Below are 10,347 nucleotides of genomic sequence, written 5' to 3'. Positions count from 1 at the left end.
AGTGTGGGTCTGGAGACTCTGTAGTCAAGAGTTTGACCTCAAAAGACTGCAGTCAACAGTGAAACATAGGGGCATTTCAGTAATGGTGTGGGGTGCAATTTGGAGTGATAATCGATCAGAGCTTGTGGAGTGTCAAGGAAACATCAATTCAGGCAAATTTGTTTCTATATTAAAGGAAGGACTCATTCCAATACTCTCCAGTGGTAGAATGAGTAAAAATGTGTTCCTATTTATGGAAAATGGAGCTCCTTGTCACACGGCTCAAGCAACACAAAACTGGTTGAGCCAAAATGGGATCAGGAAACTTCCATGGCCAAATCAGTCACTGGATGTGAACCGTATTGAACACCTCTGGGGCATATTAGACCGACAACTTTGCAAAAAGAACATAAAGTCATCTTCAAAGCCCGAACTTTTAGGATTACTATGGGAAACATGGCAAGAAATCCCTCAAGATGATATTCGTGAACTAATCACTAGCATGCCCAGAAGGGTCCTTGCATTTAAAAAAGCAAAGGGGATGTCAACCAAGTATTAGTTATTCACATTGTGACCATTTATAAGCACTTCAATTGTGTCAATTGCTTGTTTAATAAATTAAATTATTTCTCTTGGTGTCTATTCAATTCTGTTATGTCTGTGTATACTTAGAATAGCTTAGAAGGTGATATTGCCCAAGCTGGAACAATATAAGAATTTGAGGCTATGCTAAATTGGAGAGTAGGAGATTTACCTTTACCTAGTATTTACCAAGTTGTAATATACGGGAGGGGAGCTATGCTCGTGGTGACCCGTCTTTGTATCTCTTTGCATCAAGTTTTATCTTAAAATCTTGTATAGTGTTTGCACATACTGTTTTGTTGTCTAATTTGTTCCATGTATTAATCGCTCTGTGTGGGAAACTTCCTTTTCAAGTTTTTTCTATAGCTATCTTTTTTCAGTTTTTTTCCGTGTCCTCTCGTTTCACCATTGTCCCACACTAACAGGTCGTTCCTGTCTAAAACATCCATTCCTTTCATTATTCTGTAGTCAGCAAATCTCCTCTTTCTCTTCTTTGTTCCAGAGTTGGTAGATTCAGTTTGGATAGTCTTTGCTCATATGTTAGTTTGGCGAGAGTCAGTGCTAGTTTGGTTGGCGCTCTTTGTAATCTTTCTAGTTTCTTAATATTCTTTTTGGTACTGGGTGTCCAAAGTGATGCTGCGTACTCAAGTTTTGGTCTTATTAGTGTAGTTAGTATTTTCTTTATCATTTCTTCATCCATATAAGTAAATGCCACTTTGATTGACCTCAATAAATTGTAGGTTTCTCCGAATATTTTATTTATATGCTTATCAGGTTTCATGTCCTTTCAAATCATCACTCCAAGATCTTTTTCAGAGTTTGCTTTTTTTATTTTTTCTTCTCCAATTCAGTAATCTTTTGATGGGACTCAATGAGTGTTGCTACTTTCCTGTATGCTACAATTAGGTAAAGACATACTCGTACACACTCAGATCATGAAGTAATCTGTTCAAGACAGGCCACCAAACTCAGTACTCTAACAACAACCTCCAGACACAAGCCCCACAGAAAAAATCCCCTTCCTTTTAACGACAATGGTATGCCCACACTCCACCATCCAGCATTAGAACACTACTAACAGAGAACAGGCCTAGCAACTGATTCAAACTACTCTAGATATAACCACCATACAGAGGACACAGAACACCTTACACTACAATACTCCACACTAACAACCTTGTGATGATAATGCAACACATCTTCCCTGAGTAACCTGTGGAAGCTGTTGCCAGTTACCTGAAATCAGCAGGTATTTTGCAAGAGAGACCAGGGGCAACAGATTGACTGATTGATTGTATAAATAGAAGAACACACTCTCAGGATAATAATTTATGATACTCTCTTATGAATTTTATTTACAAACTGATGATTTTACAGGAATCCATACATACTATATTGACTCCACAATGAATAAAAACTTAAGAAAAAATCATATCAGTGATTTTTCAAGCCAAAGACAACTGTTTGTATTCGGTGGTTTGACAAAAGAAATGCATCAAGTAAACTTATCTTATTATTTAAACATGAAACCTGTACTGACCGAGGGGTCTTTCAAATTGATTATGAAATCAGGATATAACATCACTACTTGAGATGTGACCTCATGTTACAAGTTGGTTCATTTCTGAATTTATATGGAGAAATTAATTCTGTTGTAGCAACATAAGTTGATTTCAAGATCTATTCTGTACAAAGGCAAAAGTTTTATGCTCCCTTTACAATAATCAAAGTTTCTTTCAAATTGTACTTTATTATCAATAAATTGAGAAGACAAAGCATGGGAGAGGAACATCTTTACCCCTTTCATTCCTTTCTGCTTAAAATCATGTGGGAATTGCACCTTGTTTCTTTCTCAGCAATAATACTAATTCATTCCTGGTGTACTACTCTCATGAAATGGGTCATGCATTAGTCTGGACTTTGTTCCCAAACTCCATCTGCCACCCACACATTTTCACTTGTTTGGCATCATGACCATGAGCAAAGTGGCTTTGTTTACCTCATTCTCTCAATTTTTCCTTGGTCTACTCCTTGCTCTTGCTCTTCCCACTACTAATTTTTATATCTTTTGAAGATGTACCTTCATCCATTCTTATTATGAACAATCCACCTCTGGTTGGTTTGTTCCTTTCCCCAGTCCCATTTGTATCCCAGTCTATTCAGAAATGTTCCTTTTTCTTGTTTTGTCATATACCTCTGGAGCATCTTATTTCTGCCGTTTCTGCACGACTTTTCTCTCTTGCATTCATTACTCATTCCTCATTACACATCGGCACAACTGCCTGAATGGTTCAAAAGTACATGAAAATCTAAATACATCTATGTACACCAAATTTTGACTAAATTGAAAGATATTACAAAATATTGTATATTAGAAAGTCTGAGTATCTGTAATTAAATTTCTTGATAGTTCCTTAACTTTTTTGAAGTTCAATTTGGAAAGGCATAATGGAATACAGCAAAACCTCTATGTTTGAATTTATTTTATTCCATGAAGTTTGAAAGAAATTTCAAACTTCATGGGGATGGAATGGGTGGGTGTGGATTTTATGCCTGTTTTTTTGTTATCTCCCTTGTAAAGGGGATAAAGCAGTTGGTATATGTATGAAGTTTGAATACTGGATCATTTTTTTCCTGTAAAAGATGATGTAAATAGTATTAATCCATTCTGAAACTCGAAAGTGGAACTGTTTGTAGACTGACTGGTTTCCTCCTGTTGACAAAACTTGTGCTTGCTGATCATGGTATATTTATTTATTTTATATATATATATATATATATATATATATATATATATATATATATATATATATATATATATATATATATATATGTGTGTGTGTGTGTACATATAGTAAAATTCCTTTTATCCGACCTTTGAGTCGGATAAAAGTTAAATTTGTCCAAACATCTGAGTGGATGTTTAGTTGTTGCTATCGCAACTACCGCCTCATGGTGCTTAGGTCGGCTGTTATCTTCGAGGGCATTTCAGTATTTGTTTACGTTTGGCCCTTCGTGGTTATTTCCCCTCCATTCTGTTGTTTATTATGCTTTATTGTACTGTAAATAAGTGAAAATGTCTGAAACCAGCGATTTTTTTTATCTTTTCATGTACGTCCAAACATCCGACTTTTCCAAACATCCGATCTGGGGTAGGTCCCACCAAGGTCAGACAAAAGGAATTTTATTGTGTATATATATATATATATATATATATATATATATGGGATTTCAACTCACACCCAAGTGAATGCAAAACTGGCATGCTTCTGATCATACCATCAGGGTCATTCAAATAAAGATATTCCACTGTATTAGTTCCATACCTTAATTTTCTACTCAGCAATCAATACAAAATATCTTTTTTATATCTGTTTTAAATTAATTCAAGCAAAGATTGATCACTTTCTATTTTTTAAATATGCATCCTGAATTCTCATTTCATACAAAAGACCATGACTGCAGTAGAAATAGAAGCTGAGAGGATAAGAAATGGATGATGAAGAATGTGAAACATATACACAACTAAATTCATAGTTCACTTCTTTGCAATTTGTTAGGAACACACCTAATCAAAGCAGTTCTCAGAAGTATACCTGAAGCTGGACTCCTTTTTCTCCCTTTTTATCTTGACCTTGTGACCCATACTACTTTATTTACTTTACTGGTGTTATTCTATATGAAATGGCAATGTAATCTTGTTAACTCAAGGCCAAGTTCAATTTGGCTAACTTGTTCTCTTTCCCTTGCATACTTTTCAAGGAATCAATTATTGATGAATTTTGATTGTATTTTCTTTCTCTTTTTGAAATAGATGGTTGCTTTTAGTTCTGGGACAGTCTACTACCCTGTATAACCAGATCTACTATGTCATAAAATATATTTGTTCCTCAATTTACCTGTCTCATTTGTATGAGCACAACTTCTGTTCTGCAACCGATGGTGGCTAACAAAATTTAATTCCTTCTCTCTGCTTCAAACATCCTTAAAACTTATGCCACAATTTATGTCATATCTTTATACCCAGCCTGGTGCCATGCAATATCACTGCTGAAAGAAATCTCTAATTCAAATGAATAATACCTACCATATTTTAAATGAGACTTGGTGATAACCAACTCATAATTTCATCCTGGGTAATGCTGGGCAATTTTATTCAGCACATAGAAAATGAGAACTTCCATCTTACTTCTATATTGTATCTTTGGCTCTCCCCCTCTTTTAATCATTCTAGTTGACCTTTTCTCTCCTCATATTTGCTTCCTGTCCTTTTCACAATTTATGTTTCATTGAGAAGCTCGTGGTTCCTTTTCTCTCAGATCCTCTTCTGAAACTTTTGATGATCTTTGATCCCTACTTGGCTTCCTCCTTCATCTTCTAATACTGTGAATAGCATCTATGAGTCCAGGTTCTCCACATGATCCAGAGAGGCCTTTGACTTGGGTGGTTGATAATTGGGGCTGAGTGCTTTCCCTCGATGACTGAAGACATAAAATGATGGACGACTGCCAGCTGTTTCCCATGATCTGCGAAAAAAAAAAAAAAAAATTAGTATATACATACATACACATACCAATGGCTTTTCCCCTTTACGAGGGAAGTAACCAAAAACAAAGGCACAAAATCCACTCCCACCTATTCCATCATCACACACTGCACTCCCATTCACCACCCTCCTTCCCTCCCTCTATTCTTGGTTCCTCCTGGATGACAGGTCATTCCTGCATCTTACCCACTGCCCTGGGTCAGAAGCAATGTAGCAAGACACAGCACATCCTCATCAAAACTGCTTCATTTAAATCAGTGACACCCCTCATGCAGAAAAAGAGAAGACGGGGAGAAAACTCTTCAGGTTGCATCAAAATATCATTCACACATACTCCCTCACCTCCCCATCCCCCACCCACTCCCTTCCATGTATTACAGCATCATCCATACACAACCATTCTCTACTCACCCCTATCTTCTGCCTTCTTCCTTCCTCAATAAACATTCCCTTCTTCCCCAGTGCTCCTTTTACACCATCCATCCATCTCATCCTTGGTTGCCCTCTCATGTTCACTCTTTCCACCTCTGCCTTCCATATATCTTTTACTAATCTTTCTTCACTCATTCTTTCCATGTGTTCAAACCACCCCCGTACTCTTTCATCAACCCTCCCAACTCCCTTTCCACCCCTGCTCTCCTCACTTCCTCATATCTCACTCTATCCAGCTTAGTAACCCCTATCATACTTCTCAGGTATTTTATCTCAAACTCATTTAAACTCTTACTCTCTTATGTTCCATGTTGGCACAATCACTCCATACAATCTCTTTTTAGCATCCATTCCCAAATATCTATTTCTCATTACACTTTTTAATCTCCCAAGATATTTACTTGCTTCTCTCAATGTACATTCTACCTCCACTTCCACTCTTTTTCCCACCACATTTGCACCCAAGTATCTAAAGCTATCCACTTCCTCCAGTTTCTCCTCCTTAATACTCACTTCCAATTTGAAATATCGATTTTCTGTTCTACAGCCAGGCAACACCTAGTATCCCTCTAATATTGAATGGTGAAGTTCTTTTGTCTCTACTGCAATTTTAAAGGGCCTAGCGAGCAGCCCTTTAAATGTCTATTAAATGTCCGTGACGCATGAGTAAAGGAGGAGTATGCATAAAACCCTAACGAATCACTGCATTCTAAAGTGTGGCAGAAGTGTTTGAAAATAAAGCATGCAGGATATTTTAGGGTGAAGTTTGCCAGCCAAGTGACCATCCTAGACCACAACTTTGGTTACGAGAAATATCATCTTCTCACAAGTATGTTTGGACCGAACCATGCAATGGAAAAAGTACTGAAACGAAAGGAGGAAAGAAGACTAACACCTAGAAAGAGGAAGAGACGTCAGAAAAAGAAAACACCAGGCAGCCCAAGCAAACAATATCAGGCTGGGGCGTTCTAATCAAACCTGGCTACAATGAGTGATGTGGCGCATCATGATACCCTTGCCTTCGAGCATGTAATACCTAATAAATCTTTATTATGGTGGGACCAGGTGCCAGATTATTAGGTATAAACACCATATGCATCCATATGCATAAACAAATATAACTGGAATCTCTTATTATAGTTTCACTTCACTTGGAACATGAAAAATCGGAAGGCAAACTTTGATCGCTGTTTTCTCAAAACCATGGATTTTCACACACAAATGCTATCTCCTCCTTTAGTTTTTGTCTGATTTGGCTGAAATTTTGGGACAAAAGCATTGAATGGTTGTAGAAAATGAATACGAGTCCAAATTTTGAAAATAGGTAAAAAAAATCAATTATTTTTTCACGTCTAGACTAGTAAAAAATAAAAAAAATAAATAAAAAAATAAGATTTTCGAAAAAATTTGTACGGATATATGGTAACATAGATGATGTGATATTACTGTAAAAATCACATTAAAATCGGTAAAGAATTGGTGATTCCAAACGAATTCCAAAATTAAAAAAAAACAAAAAAAAAAACATTCACTCATATCCACACCAAATTTGGATATGATGATTAGCCTAATACTATGCATGTACTGTGTGAGTTAGAAGAAACTAGCGCTATTTCTTAAACATAGGGGGATCTCCCCCTTAATCACCTCCACTGATCCTGCCACAATCAGTGTTGTCAGTAAATACAGTGGTACCCCTATTTACGCATGCCTTTATGTACGAGAAATTCTATTTACATGGTCAAATTATGGGGAAAATGTTGTTGCTATTTACGTGGGAAATTTCTATTTACATGGGCACATTGGTGTCCATTACTGCATGGAAAATCAAATCCCGTGCCGCCATCTTGCTGACGTCTCCATTCATGCACTGTGTTGTGCTCCTCCCGCCATCTTTGTTGTGTGTATGACTGGTCCTTCTTTTGGCATCTATCCCTTGGTATTGTACCGTTTGTGGCTCTAAAATGCCTTCAAAACAAGTGAGAAGTCCTACTGAAGCTGGTGCTCATAAGAAACCAGCATCACAATTGAGAAAAAGAGGGAAGTGATTGCCAAAACTGGTCAAGGTTTATGTGTGTGTAAGCTGGTGAGAGAGTTTGGTATGTCTGAGTCAACAATAAGAACCATTCTTTTAAATAAAGATAAAACTCTGTCAGCTAACGTGTCTAAGGGTATAAGGTATGTGAGCACACATAAAGGGCCAGCACTGTTGGACGAGGTGGAAAGGTTATTGCTGGCATGGATGCAGGAGAAACAGCGTAAGAGTGACAGCTTGAGTGAGGAAATTATCTGTTCAAGGGCTCGCCAAGTGTATGCCGACCTGCAGTGGCAACAGGCTGGTACCAGTTTCCAGCTTACACCACCTTCAGTGCCCTTTACAGCCAGTAGGGGTAGTCTGAAAAGTTTCAGCAATGTACGGGCATCCACAGAGTGACAAGGCATGATGAGGTGGCAAGCGCGGACACGGATGCAGCTGAAGTGTTCGTCAAGGAGTTGTTGTTGTTGTTGTTGTTGTCGTTCCCTAGACTGTTAGTGTTGTGTGAATAGCTGTAGTTTGCAATGTTTGTGAGTGCGTGTATACCTTGTGGTCCAATGTGTTTTAGGTAGATTATCTGTTGTTGTGATTATTGCTGCGTGAGAGCGTGTAGTGTTAGTGTTGGATAGTGTGATGCTGAGTGTTTTGTACAATTTGCTGGTGTTTGTTTTGTGATCAAGTGTATTGATAAAGTTTTGCCAATTTTGTGTTTTTTGTTCATGTATTTTATTGGCAATCACAGTGTTTAGTGTTTGTATTTGGTCTGCTATGTTTTGAGGGATAGGTGTGGGGGTATCGTGTTTAAGTGTGTCACGTTGTCTGATGAGGCCTTGGATTTCTGGTGTGAAGTTGGGGTTGTGTGATTTTCTGTTGCCTCTAGGGATGTATCTCTTGTCTGCGTTTTGTATGATTGTATTAAAAGCGTGCACAGCATTGTTTATGTTTGTGATTGGTGTACTGTTAAGTGTTTCAAAATGTTGTTCTGTCTCTTCATTAAAGGCTTCCCAGTTAGCAATTGCAATGTGTTGTTTAAGAAAGTGTTCAAGTTCATGTTTTTTAGTGTTAATACCGTCAATGTTGTGTTGTAATATGTTGATGTTGTGTGTTTTGTATGTGTTGTATGTTGCCGTTTGGGGTTGAGGTTGGGGTGGTAGTGGGGAAGGTGTAGGATCTGGGTCAGAGGGAAAGGAGAGATCGGGGACAAAGGAAGGGGAGTACTAATCGCAAAGGAAATTGTCAAGGAGTTTGAGATGCTGGTGCGTGGTGAGGGTTACCTGCCACAGCAGGTATTTAATTGTGATGAAACAGGGCTCTTTTGGAAGAGGATGCCTAACAGCACCTACATTACTGCTGAGGAGAAAGCTCTGCCAGGGCATAAGCCTATGAAAGACAGGCTTACAGTGATGTTGTGTGCTAATGCGAGCGGTGACTGTCGGATCACGCCGTTCATAGTGTATCATTCAGAGATGCCATGAGCATTCAAAAGGGGCAATGTCCTGAAGAGCAGACATCCAGTGATGTGGCGTTCCAACCTGACAGCTGTGCCAGGAGTGACTCAAAGGGGAACGTGGCCCTGAGATCAAGAACTTTCTGCAGGGGAATGGACTGCCACTGAAGTGCCTCCTGCTGCTGGATAACATCCCAGCACATCCCCTTGACATGCAGGCACATCTTCCCTAAGACCTGGATTTCATCACAATTAAATTCCTGCCTCTGAACACCACTTCCATTTCACAACCGATGGACCAGCAGGTCATTTATAATTTCAAGAAGCTGTACACGCATGCTCTGTTTGAATGCTGCTTCAATGCTACCACCGACACAGACCTAACCCTGTGAGAATTTTGGAAGTCCCACTTCAACATCTTGCACTGTGTCAAGATGATTAGCAAGAGCTGGGAGCAGGTTACCATCAGGACTCTACAGGCAGCATGGAAGAAGCTTTGGCCATCATTTGACAGGGAGCAGGACTTCAAGGGCTTTAACCTCTTCACTCCGGGGCACATTGCACATCTGGCAGCATTAGCTGACCGACGTGCGATGTTCCGTCATAATAATCGCATTATAAAAAATAAAGTCAGTGCTCAATTGTTCGTTCTCTTTCACCCGTGAATTTTGATAACCATAGAAAATATGATGAAGCCAGTTTAGAGAGAATGGAGGTTACGTAGGTACGACTACAATAAATATAATCAAGATGCCGACATCGGCATCATTGCGTACCCACTTGCTCCTCATGACGCCTACGTAGGCGTCACTGTATGTAAGTGGTTAAGCCTGTTGATCCATCGGTCACCTTGGACATTGTTGCGCTAGGGAGGGACCTGGACCTGGAGATGGAGGATGGGGATGTCAAGGAGTTAGTAGGGGAGCACGAGGATGAACTGACCAAAGAGGAGCTGAAGGAGCTGCATCAGGAGCAGGTTGTCGAACTGGCCCGGGAACAGCAAGAGGTTGGGGGAGACGACGATCGTGTTCAGGGCCCCACCACGGAGGAGATGAAGGCCTGTGTAATGTGGAGGAAGCTCTACGATTTTGTGGAGGTCACACACCCGCACCAGACACTAGTGAGTTGTGTTGCAGGCCAGTTCAATGAACTAAATTCAGATAGCTGCCAAATCCTGCACACCCGAGGCTGGCAAGCAACCATCACAGAGTTCTTCAGCCTCGTGCCAAATGACAGCACCCTGATGAGGATGCCGCTCCAGCTGAAGGAGCACCTTCTCCTTCAGAGGGGGGTCAGTAAGCCCCCACCACCTCCTCACTCCCATCC

General features: G+C 39.5%; 1 protein-coding gene across 1 annotated transcript in view; it reads right to left on the bottom strand.

Moving 5' to 3' along the window:
* Positions 1-3,753: 3,753 nt before the first annotated feature.
* EMC5 (ER membrane protein complex subunit 5) overlaps positions 3,754-10,347 on the bottom strand; it is a 73,208-nt gene continuing 66,614 nt past the window's right edge. Inside the window, exon 4 of the mRNA XM_076203705.1 lies at positions 3,754-5,087. Coding sequence (XP_076059820.1) covers positions 4,958-5,087 — 130 coding nt within the window. The 3' untranslated portion in view covers positions 3,754-4,957. The remainder of the gene's footprint in view (positions 5,088-10,347) is intronic.

Source organism: Oratosquilla oratoria, chromosome 20 (assembly GCF_046742065.1).
Source record: "Oratosquilla oratoria isolate Oo_2021 chromosome 20, ASM4674206v1, whole genome shotgun sequence".
Taxonomy (NCBI): domain Eukaryota; kingdom Metazoa; phylum Arthropoda; class Malacostraca; order Stomatopoda; family Squillidae; genus Oratosquilla; species Oratosquilla oratoria.
This window is presented reverse-complemented; position numbering and strand designations above follow the sequence as displayed.